Consider the following 17,283-nt stretch of genomic DNA (forward strand, 5'->3'; position numbering starts at 1 on the left):
AAAATCCGGAGCCCTCTACGGGAAGGTGCTAACGAGAAAGCAAGTGAACCTCCAAAGTAACTGAACTGACGTAGCAGAAAGCTTCTCCGACGATTTGAACACACAATCACGATTACACGCTATCGCCCCCAAAGGAGCAGTTCCTGCCGATGGCGTGTTCGTCCAAAAGCAAAAGGACCCATTCAAAGAGAGTGAGAGAGAGAGGGATGGAGAGAGCGAGAGAACAATAACGAAGCATATCACGACACTTTCGACAGAACCCCGGCGAGAGAAAGGTAAAGTTGCATCCCCCGGGACCTAACCTCGGATGTGTAAATCCTCGAAGTGCCGATGGTGGCGTTAAATGCGCTCTCTCGCCCCGGACCGCAATGGGATGGGTAAAGTTTATTTCGGATACTTTTTTAAACTCTTTTTCACTGTTCGTGTTTTCCGTGACTAAACAAACACCGTCCGGGCGTGACGCTAAGATGACGGTCAGCCTTTACAAACGTCGATAGGAGGGAACCAAGTAAAAATGTTTCATCGTGTGAACGAGCACGCTCCCGATTCCGAGCACGAACATTGTCGACGATATCTCTCACAACGAAAAGGAAGGTCCCTGCCTAACCAAGATACCCTATACTAGCTGCTGTCAAACGGGGAAGCTTTATGTCTGAATGTAATATCAGTCTATCACCAGAACTACCATAAAACGTGTGATGTGTAACGAAAACGGACTGACACATTGGAACTGCACTAATAATTTTATATTATTTCACTTTCATAAATGGCGAAACCATTGAAAACTTATTCAGAAATGAATTCAGGGCTGAATTTTGTCGTCAATTTTCTGACAGTTACTCACCAAAGTTTCCGAGCATCCGAGGAGATTATCGGGGTGTCGTTATAGATTTGTAGCGGGAAAATAAGCGCTTGGGAAATAATGAACACTCGGGACGTCCAAAAACTGCAACTACTTGACGAAAACATCGCCAAAGTTCACCAAATGGTGCTAGACTACCACCGAATTAATTGGGAGAGATTTCAGAGGTAAACAGCATGTCAAAAGAACGTGTTTGTCACATATTAAATCTACAATCACACATGTGGAAGCTGTCCGCGCGTTGAGTGGCACGTTTTCTCATATTACCATCAAGTTTCTTAGCGGTTGCCATGTCGAAAATCCACAAATTGCGGTTTGAACTGCTTGACTATCCTCTTTAGTCACCGGATCTAGCCCAAACGACTTTTATTTGTGCCCTCATCTGAAAATTTCCTTCGGAGGTCAGAGATTTTCGTCAAATGAAGAAGCAACCACCTTCGTGAACAACTATTGTGAAGACTACTAGTTTTCCGAGTACTATTTGGACTGTAAACCGTCTAGCATCGCTCCAGCAGCGGAGAGTTACAAGGTGACTATGTTGAAAAAAAGTCACAAAATGTCTTGTATCCATTACCACCATTACCATTTTAGACAGTTTTTAGACCACCCACGCATTCTGGCGATCTTAGGACCAATTTGGCCCGAAAACAGAAACGTCTCTTGTCACCTCTCACTCCCGAACCGTGAAAAGCAAACAAATGTTGAACCTATCAGGGTTTGTTTTCTTTCCCCAGCACATCTCAACAGCTCAGCTTGACGATGGGGTGATGATGAGTCTCTGACGAGGGGTAGATAACCGAGCGGTACTCTGTCGCCCGAAGAACGTCACCTGGGGCATATCGGAGTAAAGGAAATCCAGGGCTGGCACCATCGGTACATCGGTGACGTCGTTAGGTAAGTGCTGTCTGAATAACGTCATCGCTGGAGAAAGGCCGGCGCCCACGGCGACGATGCGGCACTGAAGGCATAAAAAATTTATAAACAAATCGCAGTTGCCCCCCGGAAGAATGTGGAAATGTGTTGATGTTACGGATCATAAAGGGCGCATCGCTTCCCGTTTCGCCACATCGCACCCCATAAAGCTCTCTTTAAAGCACACCATCATAAACCATCGTTGTGTCAAGGATTACAGTAGCCGAACGGTAGGACGACGGTACCGTGGGTTCCTCCGACAGAAGGCCAGACGCCGACGGTACATATTTGCGTTCGGTGCGGGGTGCTTGCCGGGTGCTAAGCCTCAGCCTTGAAAATAACCACTCCTCGGGAGTGTTACCAAAGTGCCCGTTCGATATGGGCTGTCGGTAAGCGCTCAGCGGCCCGAGAACGGCTTTGTTAAATATTTTTCTAAGCCAAGTACAAAAACTGCGTCAAGACTGGGGTATTAAAAGTCACCCGCCACGATGCTGACCTGGTGCTGATGGTGACGATGGTTTTAAAATAAATGACAGAGTTTAGAGAGGATTACGGTGTAAGTAATACTCGGCTATCAGTGGAGTATCCCCATCGTCCGAATCGTGAAAAGGATACTCTTCTGGATTCAGCACGTCGCTCTAACCGTTAGCGTGAGTTAAAGCGAAACTTTCGGTAAACAGCCTCAACCGGCAATCAATTTTCTAATAGACGTTAGAGTTGAGTGGCATTGCGATGAGCAAGAATTACGGAGCCGATTGAAATTTTTGTGAAAAAAACTTTTTTGCGTGAGTTTTTTTTTATGAAACGGAACACTTGAAATTGCAGTAATCCAGAGGAAACTTTATTCAATTTATAAGTACAATCACAGCATTTTGTGTGTTTTGTGGACACGCGTTGGATTGTCATTAAATTAGCTAAGGTTACTACAATTCACATTAAATGCTTCCAACTTCCTGGATGCCTTTATACTACTGTGTCCAAAAAAGAACGTGAATCTTTTGTCTTCAATTTCTGTACTGGCCAAGCTGTAAACAAAAATAATATTTGAGTTGTAAGCGTGTGTGGCGTAATGGCGTCAAAATGACCGGATTTGTGGAAAAACAATTCTTGGTTCAAGTTCCTTGTTGACACAAACTCGTACCATATCGTCCGGCAATCATCGTATTCGCTTGACTAAACAGCATGTGATTTCTGGCCAACCGCTAAACTCAAGAGATCGCTCAGTGGACGCCGTCAATAGTTAAGATAGGAGACGAGCCGAAGAATAGGTTGAAGGTTATTCCCAAAACGAACCTTTAGGATCGTTTCGAAAATTGGAACAAATGCAGACATAGGTGTATTGCATAGGCCAGAGAGTACTTTAAAAGAACCGACATAGATTTAGAAGAATAAATAAGGAGTTGTGTAAGATGTACAATTTGACTTCTAAATTATCATTTGAAACTAGTTCATGGAAGATGAAGTTGAAGTCCGATGCGGGATACGCTTAGTTGATAGTCAGAAAAAATTATATTCGTATTTCCCACAGATCAAAACTATTGTTTTACTTCTTGTTTCGCTTCTCCCAGCTTGATATTTATTGATGCGTTTGTTCCATCGGTAAGCATAACAGGAAGGACCCAAGTTTTGCCTGCGTGTCTCCAAGCGTCATTTGGTAGTTCTGTTTGCGAAGGCGAAGAATCGGTGAAGAACAATGCAATTTTTGCACAGAGTTAAACAAGCTGAGTTCGGTAGGAAGTTCACTTCTTTCACTTTTGATTCGACCACCTCTTGCATCTTATCGGAAGGTTTCTGCTCGAAAGGAGATGTCTTTTAGGCAATCGTCTGTAGAATGTTCAGGTTTTTTTCTTTATCAAAATGATAGTTCCCCAACCAGAGTAAAAATAAACAGCAATGAAAAATGAAATTTTGTTGTCGATCTGGTTGACCAATTCTTGAGTTGTACGAAAAACGGAACACGCAAACCCGGACAAACATTATTGTTAAATTAAAAGCGGCACTTCGAAGGTAAAATACGCCCAGCCACTCCATCGACCATGAACTACGTGCAGTTTATGATAGCCGTTGCCAACCGGCCATCATTTTGCGAACTTTTGCATAATGTCGCTCTCCCAAGTGAAGGCACGCTAATTTACATAAATTTTCAACAAATTTGCCTGACACCGTGCACCCCCGTGCCGAGTGTTGTGCGTAAAGGACGTCGAAGTCCGATCGCCTTGAAGTGCAAATCTATTGCAGAACGCAGAAAAGGGCCCAGCGGTCGTCGCTGCGGTCGATGCTCGGTCCCGAAGTGGACCCTTGTCAAATATTCTTAAGTGATTACATTCTTGAAATCGTGATTAAATTTGCACAATTTTCCACTCTATCTTCATTCGATGGACTCAAGTTTCCTATCTTACATTTTCTTCCACGGACAGACGCAACCGTTTGTATACCTGTCTTTTGGCCAAAACGAAAACCGATTCTACAAATAACTATAAACGGTTTTATTATTTGCCTGTTTTCCTGCACCGGCAATCGATTGTAGGAAGTATTGTCAAGCTATCAAACGGTTTTTTTTCCTGTCGACTGCAGAGCAACCAACCAACGGCAGAGCAACCAAGTTTACTTGAAAAATTGTGTTGTCAGCCATGTCGTCGAAGTTCAGAAAAAAGGAACCGACAGACGGAAAGAGATTAAATCATTATGCTAGAATATTCACATCGAAAAGAAAACATTCTTTACCAATGATCACAATGCGTAAATTACCAGGCAACCAAAATGATAATGTAAGTGAAAACGGGAACTTATCTCCACTATCTTGATTGAATGTGGACCTTATGTTGTCTGGGCGCTGTGTTGGTAAGCACCTGGTAGACCTGGTTGTTCAAAGGAACTTTCCTGGGCCCTTCCAAACTATCAATGTGTAAGTATACTTTTTTATCGCCGCCACCTCGGTATTAATGTGCGCGAATGCGACAAACGCACCGAAGTGTTGCTTACTTTCTTTGCCCACCTTTAATGATGATTCACACGAGATTTTTTTTCCAATTCCTCAGAAACATAGTCTGAGTCATAGAGAAACTATTGGCATCAGTTTGAAGTATGCTGATGCACGAAGAAACCGGCGTAGTTTCCGCACTATAATATTGATGTTAAGCTTCTTTACAGACCTGATTCTTTGATGGCTGATTCTCTACACAAACAGCATAGTGGGAACTGGGACATTAAAGAAGTTAGTTCTAAAATAATTTCTTTATAATGTTATGGTAAAATATATCCCGTTGATGGGCAGGGAAGCTGCTTTTTAAGATATGTTTCCATTTCGTTTAAGCTCAACCGTCCAGACTGGTGTACTAACATCTCAACATTCTTGGATTATGAGACATTGTGCTATGAAACCACTACCTTTCGTGTTACGGTTAGTTCCCGCAACATTTCGAAACTCCAATTCGTGCACATTCATTACTCACGGACACCCTTCACATACACCTTTACAGCATAACAAAAAATATAAACGCAACTCCCACAGTGCAAGGTGTTCGCCTAGCATACCACGGGCACTTTATCTAATCTTTCGCACGACCTCACACTACTGATAAGCTCCTCCGTCCATGCAGACCGACAGATATCGGTGACCGGATTGCGCTTACACGGATCGTACCCAGTTCAGAGTCAATTCAAACGCCCCTACCAACAGAAGGTAAGTATCGGACTTGCCCCACGGCCCACGTTGGAAGATCTTTGGCCAGCTTTTGTGTAGAGTGATAGACTAGTTTCCACGTTTCATCCTTCCCTCCAGGTGGAGTTATTAACCGTGCAAGTGCGAAGAAGAGGCTTTACGAGGCATCAGCAAGGCGTCAGCGTTTCGAAAACATCCAGGAACAGCTTGGCAAACGGAAAAATGGTGTCCGCCGAAACGATCGGTTCCATTTTCATCAAAGTGTTCAAAGTGGTGAGAAAACGGTTGTTCCTAAAATGTCCTTTTTCCGTTCCGCAGAATAGTCTTGTGTTGTTGCGTGGTGTTTGTGACGGACTGACCTAGACGACCATTCATTTTAAGGTTTCGACTTGACCTATTGTGCTTTGTGCGTGCGTGTGTGTGTGCGCAATTCTTCATGCGTATGTGCGGAACCATCTTTTAGAAGCGCAAGAACCATGCAAAGAAGGTGGAAAATTGTTTCTCGTAACGTTCTCTTGATTACACGAACCGGCTCTGGCTCCTGGCGGGTGGAGCAAGTGAAAATATCAGACGATCTTGGGCTAGTGGTGACCCCACATCCCACCCCACAAAGCACCGACTGGTTGAGATGATTACTCATCGGCGGTGTCGGTCGGTGTATTGGGTCATCAACTGCGACCGAACCGAAAGCAATGAACAGTGCGCGAAGGAAGTGGAAGTCTTTCGCCACATCACATCATGTCATACGCACTGGTATCTGGTATGCGATGCGGAGGTTCATCGCGAAAGGGTGGGCCCTTGTGATAGGCCACACCCAGGCCGGGGCAGGTGGAGCGCGGCCTAGCGTCGTCGTACTTGTGGCCGTACTGATAAATGTAGCTCACTTAAAGAGACACCTTCAGAGCAATGCTTTTGTCCTCTGGGACAAGGGATTCAGCAGTTGATCAATCGGTACCATTTCGGGACGCAAAGCATATTGATGCTTCCCGGTGTTAAGCGGAAGCGGAATTTCGTAACGCTTTTACCCACTTTGAATCATACGTCGTGGCGCGAACCAACCATCAGAAGAAGTGGGGAATGATGGTTCTAGGTATATGAGGCAGACGAAACCAACGATAAGATAAGCGCATATCGACAACACCATCGCTGCCACACTGAAGCTACAGCAAGTACGAATAAAAACGATTTCAAGCACATATTAACGTCCCACAGAGAGGTAGGTCCCATTTCCAGGACTCACTGACACGGGCTGCACACACACACACACACACACACACACAGGCCGCTGGAGCTTTTCCGCACTCCGTATCGTCGACTCAGTATCTGAGGGTAATGAATTGAAATCGAAACCGCGGACGTCGGATGCGATAATCGATTTTACACACCATCAGCGATTTCCGAGGGCGCGCAACTGTGTTAGCAGCCGCTTGTTTGGTACAAAATTACCAAACACTATGAACAAATACGGCCGAATCGAGCTTGTTTTAAGGAAGCAAAGTACCGTCCAGCAAGTCAGCTAGTAAACTAGACGAACGGCGAATCCTGCCACCTACCGTGTTCCTCGGTTTATTCCGTGTCGTAAAAAGCCACTCAACACACACACAGACACGCACGTTTGCTTTTGCAACAATGTCCTACGTCCTACGGGCACAGATGGATACACAGAGAATGTTCCGTTTTACGATTGTGCACCGACGGTCGCATTCACTTGGGAAATTCTACTGAGAGCGGATCAGAGCAGCAGGGCCAAGCTAGGGCCGGTGCCTAGCCCTGCTGAAGAAGCCGGTGGCTGCCGGTGGGGCTGACCGTTCCTTATAATGAAGCGTATCGCATACATATGCCATCTTTATGGTATTCCGATAGGCAGCCTCCGGCTCCTCGGGGGCGACCGGTCACGCCAATGCACTTAACCGTGTCCATTGCCCCAGGCAAATCTACGCCGGGATGATGCTGGGCTCCGAAGGCTCCCAGAGTAGTAAAAGTTGAGTTTGCCGTAAAAATTACAACGGCCAGTAATGGTGCACTGAGCACACGTGTGTGTGTGTGTGTGTGTGTGTGTGTGTGTGACAATCGTAAAACATTACTACAATGGCGTGTCCGATGCATCCGACAAATAAGTTAACTACCCCATTAGTGTATCGTCAAGTATTCGATCCGCGGAACGTGACTCCTGTGAGCCGCGCGGCCGGAACACTCACTCAAGACTTTGTCCCGATTGTTATCCTTCACGTTCTCTCCCTAAATTAGATCATCAACATTGTGGTCCTGATCATCTACCGTACCGGATATGGCGGAGACTTCCTCGGTATCGGTGGCACCTGGAACCTGAACGAGGAGAAAAGTCCCGATGCGGAAATCGTGGCCTCGGGTGTGTTCGTCGGTTTCATCATCTACACCGGCGTGCAGATGATCACGTTCGGCTTCGGCACCACCAAGCACAAGTACGAGCTGTCCGATACGATCATGAACGTCGTCGGAACGTTCATGTGGGTTGCCGTCGGTGGTACCGCACTGCACTACTGGCACGGCTATCTCGCGGAACATGACTTCGGGAACATAACGTCCGAGAGAACGGTAAGCGGGGTTTTGCGGGCCGTGTGCGTCAGCCGACTAACTGACCGACTACTTCTCTACTATCGTAGGCTGGCCTAGCGCTTGGAGCGCTCTGCGTCATCAACGGTGCCCTGTATCTGGCCGACTCCGTGCTCGCCTTCATACACTACACTAAATACGCCTAACTTTAAGATGGATTATAAGTGAAAATTGCTGACATTGTTTAGGTATTAATGTAGCTTAGTACGATGGCCCCCCTAAGTAATAGCGTTTAGTTTATCGCCCTCACGCCAAACTCTTCGGTAATAGCAAAAAGAAAACAAGCTGACAGGTTGTTTTTTTACACCTCGGAACCCTCTGTATGTCTCATTGAGTAAGACTTGAGTAAACATCAACTAACCTCCGCACTACAGGTTCGGCACTAACGACAGCGAAGCCCTTCAACTGATGCCCGGTGACCTGTACCGTGTAACAAGAAAAGGTACCAATAAAATTAGCGCAACAACCGTTTGCGCAACCAAACAAAAGCATCGTCATCGTGTAACCGTTATAACCATCTACCGTTAAAACCATCTACTTATAGTTTCCGATTGCCAATCCAATGTTTTCTTATTTAGAAGCTACGACTCCTTCTTTTGTCGATTATAGTCGATCAAACCTCTTGGTCGGCTAGACTATAAGAAGATCCAAAATATTTATCAACTTACTGTACTGTGCCAAACATCGAACCCAAACATCCCAACCAAACAAACCACCAAACGTCGAACAGTGGCTCTAGTTTTGACTGGAACTCTAGTCTAGGTCTGGGCCATTCCAAGCAGGTGTCGATCGGATTGTTTAGTTTGCTAAGCTTTAGTTGCTGACAGTTTGCCGTTGCACTTCATTGGAGAAAGGCACTGGATATCTTGGCACTGGTTCTGGCACTGTCACTGCAGGGCAAATCACCAAATCTCTTATCTAAAATTATGATTCCATTTCAGGGAGTGGAATTAAACCATTGAAGTGGAATAAACCATTTGGTGTGCAGGAAGTTGAATTCGTTTGAAAGTGCAATTTTAGTGAGAAAACTTTGTTACAAATTAATCACTTAGAGTGCTGCTCAAAACATGGTAATCCGATGAAGATTGTTTGACTTTGGAGCAGTGATTTGCATCCGAGATCCTTGCCTTTCTACCATTCCAAATACATCCCAAACATGAAGGTAGCTTAACGGGTAACCGCTACTGCTGAAACGAGTCCATCTTGCATTTTTGGCATGGATGCTCATCGGAAAAAGCCAATTCGACGACTTTGAAGGTTTTTGGCCTTCCGTCAACTTTGAAGTTGCAACTACCAGGACAGCATCTGTGATTACCGTTTGAAGCTCATGAAGCTGTGCTTTTACTGTCGTTCGTTTGGAATTAAAGTTTAATTCGCTTTTATTTCGGGGATATAAAGTAAACCGCATTTACACTTGGTTCTCTCTATTGCCATCCAGCCGGGATTGAAGCTCTAGGCGTACAACTTTCTTGGTCCTGTGCGAAACAACGGGTCGTTTTAACATTTATTCAACTTGTTTAAGATTTTTCACAGTACGATTCAATGCAACGAAGAAAGAACCACAGATGAGTACGATTTATGTGCCGAAAGCACTAAGTCGAACAGAATTCCTTGTTAGTCATAATGGCGTTGTGGCCGAATTTTCGACAACATTCATACTGTTTCGTTGGCTCCACGCCAAACCCGGCGTCGTAGGCGAACCACCTTTGCTACCGCCCGATGATTCGCCTTCGTAGCCTACCGATAACAGATCTATCAAGGGCAGGGACTAAGCATTCGAACGATGATGAAAGTCGCATGCCCAATCCGATAACATTCCAGCCGAGTGGCTTATCGGCCAAATAGATGTCGTAAAATTGCCTTCCAGCCGCGGGATCAAAACAATCTCTCCCCGGAAGCGAGGGATGGAGGCTTTTTTTTTTTTTTTGGAACGCTAACTTACCTGTACACCGAGTTTCGCCCGAGGACGCCCGAAGCTCTCCTGGAATCTGCCACCGGCGTCGCCTTCGCCACCGTACGACCGGGACCGTTTCAGACTCTCACTTCTGCTCACATACCCGGCACTGCCGTCCGAGAACGTCTGCCCGACGGACGCCCCAGCCCCGTCATCAATCGTACCCAACTTGACACTTTCACTGCCATCGATCATACCACTGTCACACACGTCACACGACGTCGGCGGCGGCGGCGGTGTCGTCGACCGACTGGTGACCCGTCCTGCCAGCGGTTTCCCCCCCGTCACAAAGTCCGCACTGTCCAAATCGAGCGCCACCACGTCACGCTCCACGTCGGCACTCCAGCGAAACGACTTCCGGCTGGCGTTGCTGATGCACAGCAGCTTCTCCGGGTCCAGACTGTTCCGGTACACGTTCTTGTCACGGTCCAGCTTACTCTCGGTGGCGTCCATGCTCTTGCGGATCAGCGTCGATCGGAGCAGCGTGTCGTTCTTGCGCCTGCGCCGTACGACGCCCGCGTTAGTGGCTTCCGCAATCCCACCCTGCTGGTAAACCTGCTGGTGGGCGGTAGTTTCCACACTGCTGCCGCCGCCGCCGCCGCCGGGGGGTGCCACACTGGTTCCGTCTTCCGGGGCCGCACCACTGTTTTGGCGTTTCAGCAAACTCGCCTCGTAGCTGTTGAACTGATCGTAATCGATGAAGCTCAGATCGTCGTAGCTGATCATGAAGTCCTCCTGGCGCAGGTTCTGCAGCGAGGTGCTCCAGTTCGACACGTTCGACGAGCGGCGCTCCGACTTGAAGCTGATTTTGCGACGAATCGATGCCAGGATGCTGTTCGAGCGCTCGAACCGTGGCACGGGCGGTGGCGTTTCGGGCATCGGCGCTGCCACCGGCACCGTCGCCGCCGGAGCCGTTTCCTCCGTGCTCTCCGAGCGCTCCAGGATGGCGTCCTCGTGCAGGTTGCCCAACGCCGACTCGACGTTCTGGCTGCGCCGGTACGATCGTTTCAACTGTATCGACGACATGCTGCGACTGCGCACGAACGGGCCCGGTTGCGCCGTTCCACCATCGGGCGCTGATGGGTTGGTGGGCGCGTTGGCGTTGGGTTGGCTGGAAACATTCTCACGGCTTCCGCTCAGCTTACTGTACAGGCTCGACAGTTTGCGCGTCAGATAGAAACTGTTGGAGCGCTCCATCTTCGGTGCCGGTACCGCGTGCACCGGGAGGCCACCATCCGAGGCCGACTCGCCAGCACCTACGGAAACCTTGGCCGGCGCAACCGTTTCCTTACCGGAGGAACGCCTAGTCACCGCCGCCGCGGCCGCCGCCTTACTGGCGGCTTTGCCGTTGGACGATTGTTTTACTTTTTTCGAACGGCCGCCAGAGGAAGCCGTAGGCGGTTGGCCGCCACCGGCGGTCGCTAGTTGCGCCGGCATTGGTGCCAAACAAGGCTTCGGTGGCGGACCAGTACCGGGCGGACCAGCGACGCCACGGCCCACCTTGGCATCCTTGCCAACATCGGCGGCCGAACTCTTTCCCCGCTGGTTTCCCTGGTTGGCCTTTTTCGAGCGGTTCATCATCTTCATCATCTCGCCACAGGACCCGCAGCTGCACTTCTGTAACGCGAACACACACCAACCAAGAAGCGTGAAATCTTCGATCTGTCGCACCAACGCACACACACACACACACGCATATATATGCACACAAATGGCCACTTTCCACACGGCTTTACCTGTTTTGTTCCTGAACTGTTAGCCTCTCTCTCTCGGGGGGCGCACCAGATATTTGGCAGGCTGCACCAATTGCAACCTGGCCACAAGCAGGCCGCTAAGGACTGGCCGGTGAATGGAAGGTTGTTCCCGAAAGCGAATTATGAAAATGGCCACATGAAAACAAGTTTAGCGCTCAGTGTCTCCAAGTCGTTAGCTCATCTTCCTGAGCGGTTCCACAAGTGTAACGTACACAGAAGACGCGCGCTATGTTGTCACAACCGTTTAGAGCGCCCCCCAATACACCCACACACACACATGCACACAACTACATGCACGGTCGCGATCATCATTGATATCAACAGAACTTCGGGCGCGCGCTACGGTGCACGGCGCGGCGCATACAAATGTTTCCTTCCGATACCCCGTTTATGGACGGTTCGCTCTCGCACCGCGCGGCGTTCGCTGGTTGTTTGCTCTTACCACCGACACCCCCCACCGGTTAGCCCCAGCCCCAGGCCAGGGCGGGTGCAGACCTCTCGGGGAGCGGAGTGTGGAGCGCAATTAAGACACGCACACCGCAGGCGACGAACACGGAACGGCACTTGCTGGCACGACGATCGGGCACAGGTAGACCCGTGGCGTGTACTAGAGCGAGCTTCGATAAACGTTATCTATCGCACACGCCGTTGAAGGCTACAAAATGGGAACCTCAGTCAGCTCGAAGCTCGAAGATGGGGTCCTCGAGAATCCGACGGGTGAAATTCCAACCACGATTCGCCGATGGAGTTGTTTAACCCTATCTACGGTCCGTTTATCAGCAGCACATGCAGCCATACACACACACACCACACCACAAACAATCACTACAACCACCGGCCACCGGGCGGGTTGTCACCTGATAGCGATTCTGTGCCAACCCTTGCAGCTACCGCGGCGACTCACGTACTGACCATCGGCCCCATTCAGCAGCCCCATTGCGGGACCCCAGCGGGTTAGTCAGCAACCGGTTTGGCACGGACGACACAGGCCGATCACGGAGCGCGAGCGCCCGGTGTTCTTGGTGCGCGTTAAAGCGCCCGGCCCCTAAACGGGGCTAGACACCACGCCGACACTCGGAATCGATCAGCTGTTTGAAAGCTGACACAAGCCAGAACGTGTTGTGCACAACACCAGCACACACATTCTCGATCGATCTCTCGCAAGGTCCGTCACGCGATCCCGCGTCGGCCACGAGCGAAGATCACTCGAACGCGCGCATCAATCAAGAAACACTATGGCGCCCAGTGGCCACCACCGGGGGGCGGGGGGGGGGGCGCGTCATCAATGTGCCATCCGATTAAGCGTGCCACGCACTACGATCTACGATATGGACGAGAGTGAAAGAAAGAAAGACACCGGTGCCCTCGGCGAGGTACGACTTGAGAGAGCGGGAGAGGGAGAGAGAGAGAGAGAGCGAGAGGGTTAACTTTTGAGACGCCGAACTGATGATGTAATGCCAATAACCGTGCATTGTGAGTCAGGCAACTCTACTGCTTCGTTCCTGTGCGGACCTAAAAAAACTGGCCGTGTTAATGTGACAGCAGTTGTAGGTCAATTAGGTTGTAACTCGGATCTCGGATCGGTGCTGATTGACAAACGCATTAAAATCAAGTTTAAAGCCACCGCGTTTGTGTGATCTTTTGCTGGGTTACGTCACTTTATGTTGGTTTACTAGTAACGTATTGATTTTTTGTTACCTCTTCCTTCACAGATAGTTGCAGTAGGCCTCGCCGAGAGCGGTGTAACTGCAAACAAGTAAAATGGCCGCTGTCATTGAAAAACGCTGCATGCTAACGAAACGGACATTGTGATGTCACCGGGCAATTGGTTTTATTGGTGTTGTTGTTTTCGCCGATTTTCGTACACCTGACAGCACGTCCCCGAAGTGCGGTAAGTGTTGAGTAAACAGCGCCTTAACCCAACGCCGAAGGCACACATCACAGTAAACAATGGGCACAGCACAGCCAACTTCCATTACAAGTGAGATGTAGGTTTCCACCTTTCCTAACCGAAACGTAGTATGTATTCATCGTTTTCGGATGCTTTCGGTGTAATATTTATTTTTTTGCGCTCGTAACGTACGCACACGTTTTTATTTAATTGCATTCAGAAAATAGACAATCATTATCCGGCAAACTCTCATGCCAACCTTTTTTTTCGTTCGCCGCTGTTCGCTTTTTCGGAGCTTTCGAAAGCATTAATAAAAGCTCGCTTTTCAGAAGCTTTAACCAAGCTTTACAAGTTGGCTCGATGCCACAGATTCCGTAACGGTTGGTACGTCACAGGAGCTGAGAAGGACGCGACCGATGTCCACGTGGCTGGAACGTACGCCCGGTTTCGCCGTCAAGCCGTCGTGCCCTCGGGGCAGGTGTAACTTTCCTTTGGAACACATTTGGCTTCGACACGATTGAAGACGTTGCTACCAACGCATTCGCGCACCACTGCGTCCTGCTTGTTACAGACGATGTACTTTTTGCACGAGCTCAACACAGGATAGAACGTGGTCGGCTTGGCGGTGGCCGGATCGAGCGAAAGGCAGGGGTTCTCCACACACGAGCTGTACCCGGCCAGGACACAATCGCCGTACGCATCATCGTACAGGGTTCCGGCGGGACAAGTCCTCTCGTAACCAGTGCCTTCGATGCACAGAGTGTAGGCGGTGCATGAGTTCGCGATAGCCAACGAAGTAACACCGGTGGTAGCTGCGCAAGGGTCCACAAAGCAGTTCACATATGCCGGCACATCGCACAGATTTCGCGTAGCGTCAAAGTATTTTTGATCCGGGCACGTTTCCAGACTGGCCACGCCGTTGTAACAGGTGTAGTACTGGTTGCAGTTGGTCGGGTCCGAATGGAACGAAACTACTGCCGGATCACAAGTCGGTGGCGTTAGCGCTGTGCAGATACCCAGCAGTGCCGCTGCCAACCAAATCCACGCTATGCCAAGCATTCGTGCCGCATCACCGCGTTGGGGAGCTGTCTGTTTAGTTCTATTTTCCTAATTCCTTCGCCTCCTAGCCATCGGCTTAGCTCTCGTTGCGGGGCTTCTAATCAATGCAGTATCAGCCCGATTCATATCGGACAACGTAAGTCAGTAACCGGCAGGGGCCGAGTGTGACCTCCAAGCACTATATAGTGAGCTTAATCCTCTGCAGATATGTTTGGCAATGCCCAACGGTCAGAAGCTGCCGATTACGGAAGACTGCGGCGCTTACATCGTGTGTGAGTACAACGTGCAGAAGATACAGCGCTGTACCGCCGGCACCCTGTTCGATCCGGTAGCGATGGTGTGCAATTGGGCCACCTTCGTGAAGTGTGGACAAACGCCGTCCTTGCCGCCGTCATTTCTGCCACCGTCCTCGCCGGCGATCCCAACTGCCCCTACGCCGCCACCTCGAATACCGTCGACCGTCACTCCAGCCAATCCTACCTTCTTCCCGAACATACCCACCGTGCCCACTGCGGCTCCAACGGCACCAGCTGCCAATCCCGGCCAGCCTCCCTTCGTACCGACCGCTCCGACCGCGCGGCCGACAGCGTCTAGCACCAGTCGCCCAACTACCACACTTCGCACAACGATGGCCACTCCGCCGCCTTCCAATCTAAACCCGTACCCTTACTGCACCCCGGACGAGTTCAGTTTCATCGCGCATCCGTCAGCCTGCGAGAGCTATTACATCTGTGCCTACGGAAACCTGATTCTGCATAGCTGCGGTAATGGCGTCTACTGGAACACGGCCACCAACCAGTGTGACTTCCCACAAAACACCGACTGCACCAATCTGCCGAATCCTGCTGCGCCTGAAACCTCGACTCCGTCCATTGAAACAACGACGGTATCCAGCACTCCCGGTAAGTAACCCATCCTGGGCGCTGTATTGTTTCCATCTGTGCCAGATACTAATGTACACAACGCACTCCCGTCTTCTCTCACCGGTCTCAGATTGTGTGGGCAGCGAGATCTTCCATCCGAACTACGCCGACTGCAGCAAGTATTTCATCTGCATCGGTCTGCACCCGATCCTGATGAGCTGTCCGAGCAGTTACCTGTGGAACAGTAAAATCTCGCAGTGTGATCTTCCCGCAAGTACGGAGTGTGCCCGAAAGCCCTAACCCGTATCCTCCGTGAACACGAATGATTGCACTTCATGGCCCCGTTTGTGAAATACAAGCAAACGATCTTGGATTTGTTTCTTTTGGTCCAGCATGCTTCCAACACGCTTCCACATCCTGCAGTCGCCATTGTTTTGTTTTGTTGTTTACATCCAAACGTGGTTTTCCTATACGTTCATGAAACTAAATATCGATAAATAATGAAAGAAATCACTCAGTTCTAACAAGAAACCGATCCCACCGGTAGTGTTCGATTTGCGAAGATCTTTGAAATAACTGATTTTAAATTTTCCGTTCGTAAACTAGTTTTCACATCCTGGCCCATGCTGATGACATGGACAGTGTAGGTCGAAGGCTCTCCGATGTAGCTCAGGCTTACATAGGGATTGAACAAGTTAATCGGCCAATAATCTCGGCCTGAAGGTAATCGCAGCCCTACCGACAGCAGCCCTACCAGCAATATCGGCGAACATACGTGGGGGTGACTAATAGATGATCGAGAGTTAGATTGCCGTTCGCCGATAAATAGACTAATTATCTCTCGATTCATAATTTTGGATGTGCGACTTAGTCTCGGTAAGTTACTTCATGCAATAATCTATTATCGTGTGTTCTGCGTACATTTAATACTTCGAACCACATGAAAAAAAAATTGCACTAGCAATTTCAAGTGCGTCGATGAGGATGTGTAGCAACAAAACTCTTCGAGGTGGCACTGTCGGAACGAGACCTCTGTAGTTGGCCTTTATAAGAAATCGCATCGGGATCTTCACTGAAAGTTTACTGTGCGGGAGATAGCCAAAGATATGGAATAGATAAAGAGATATGAGAAAACAAATAAAATTGAGCTTTAGTTTCAATATTCCATTGAAGTTTATCAACAGCAATTCTTATCTATCTAACACTCTATCGTTCTCTGTCGGCCATTGCAGATCACTTTATATGTCCTAGCATTTGGCACGTCATTAAAGCCAATCAAGGACTGTTGAAGGTGCAGAGTAAAGGAAATACAGTATGTTTGTTCTGATAATCATCAGCTTATCGTAGTTTACCGCCAATAAACAACAACACACACTATTGCTATAAAGTACACGCACACTGTCGCGATGATGAAAATCGTGAGACATATTTGTTTCCACCTGTCGTATGCGGATGCGCCAAGAACTTAAGTTCGGCCTGGGTTTTGGTTAAAGGGGACTAGGCTATTGGCTTTTGGTTATGAAATACTTCCTAATCGTAAGTGGCGATTACGGTGTCCAATTACGGAAATGCCGCCACCGACAGCTACGCATGACCTACGCTGGACATTAACCAGGTGCCGCGTTAGCTCCCTTTACGGCTTACTTCCTAACGAAATTATCTTCAAACCGAGGCCTACCATAACACTATAAAATCGGACGCAAGTGTCATCAACTTCCTATTTCCGATAACAGAT

At 48.9% G+C, this 17,283-nt stretch overlaps 3 protein-coding genes across 3 annotated transcripts in view; 2 read left to right on the forward strand and 1 right to left on the reverse strand.

Annotated features, from left to right (window-relative positions):
* The window catches only part of LOC128278824 (pleckstrin homology domain-containing family G member 5), a 69,256-nt gene extending 57,685 nt beyond the window's left edge, over nt 1–11,571 (reverse strand). Inside the window, exon 1 of the mRNA XM_053017551.1 lies at nt 9,976–11,571. Within this exon, the coding sequence (XP_052873511.1) occupies nt 9,976–11,571 (1,596 nt within the window). The remainder of the gene's footprint in view (nt 1–9,975) is intronic.
* LOC128269317 (protein snakeskin) lies at nt 5,385–8,485 on the forward strand. The gene is made up of 4 exons (XM_053006755.1): nt 5,385–5,456; nt 5,556–5,708; nt 7,683–8,009; nt 8,078–8,485. The coding sequence occupies exons 2-4, from the start codon at nt 5,658–5,660 to the stop codon at nt 8,171–8,173; spliced, it is 474 nt and encodes a 157-aa protein (XP_052862715.1). The 5' UTR covers nt 5,385–5,456; nt 5,556–5,657; the 3' UTR covers nt 8,174–8,485.
* Nucleotides 11,572–13,063: 1,492 nt separating the features above from the next.
* On the forward strand, nt 13,064–15,848 carry LOC128278825 (probable chitinase 10). The gene is made up of 6 exons (XM_053017552.1): nt 13,064–13,108; nt 13,448–13,491; nt 13,610–13,626; nt 14,754–14,821; nt 14,891–15,587; nt 15,679–15,848. The coding sequence occupies exons 1-6, from the start codon at nt 13,064–13,066 to the stop codon at nt 15,846–15,848; spliced, it is 1,041 nt and encodes a 346-aa protein (XP_052873512.1).
* Nucleotides 15,849–17,283: the final 1,435 nt, after the last annotated feature.

This window comes from Anopheles cruzii, chromosome 2 (genome assembly GCF_943734635.1).
Source record: "Anopheles cruzii chromosome 2, idAnoCruzAS_RS32_06, whole genome shotgun sequence".
Lineage (NCBI taxonomy): Eukaryota > Metazoa > Arthropoda > Insecta > Diptera > Culicidae > Anopheles > Anopheles cruzii.

Coding starts and splice junctions, on each gene's coding strand:
- LOC128269317 (XM_053006755.1), top strand. CDS start 5,658: ATGGTGTCCGCCGAAACGATCGGTTCCATTTTCATCAAAGTGTTCAAA. Junction 5,709..7,682: donor TCATCAAAGTGTTCAAAGTG/GTGAGAAAACGG, acceptor TCCCTAAATTAG/ATCATCAACATTGTGGTCCT. Junction 8,010..8,077: donor ACATAACGTCCGAGAGAACG/GTAAGCGGGGTT, acceptor CTACTATCGTAG/GCTGGCCTAGCGCTTGGAGC.
- LOC128278825 (XM_053017552.1), top strand. CDS start 13,064: ATGGACGAGAGTGAAAGAAAGAAAGACACCGGTGCCCTCGGCGAG. Junction 13,109..13,447: donor ACACCGGTGCCCTCGGCGAG/GTACGACTTGAG, acceptor CTTCCTTCACAG/ATAGTTGCAGTAGGCCTCGC. Junction 15,588..15,678: donor GACGGTATCCAGCACTCCCG/GTAAGTAACCCA, acceptor CACCGGTCTCAG/ATTGTGTGGGCAGCGAGATC.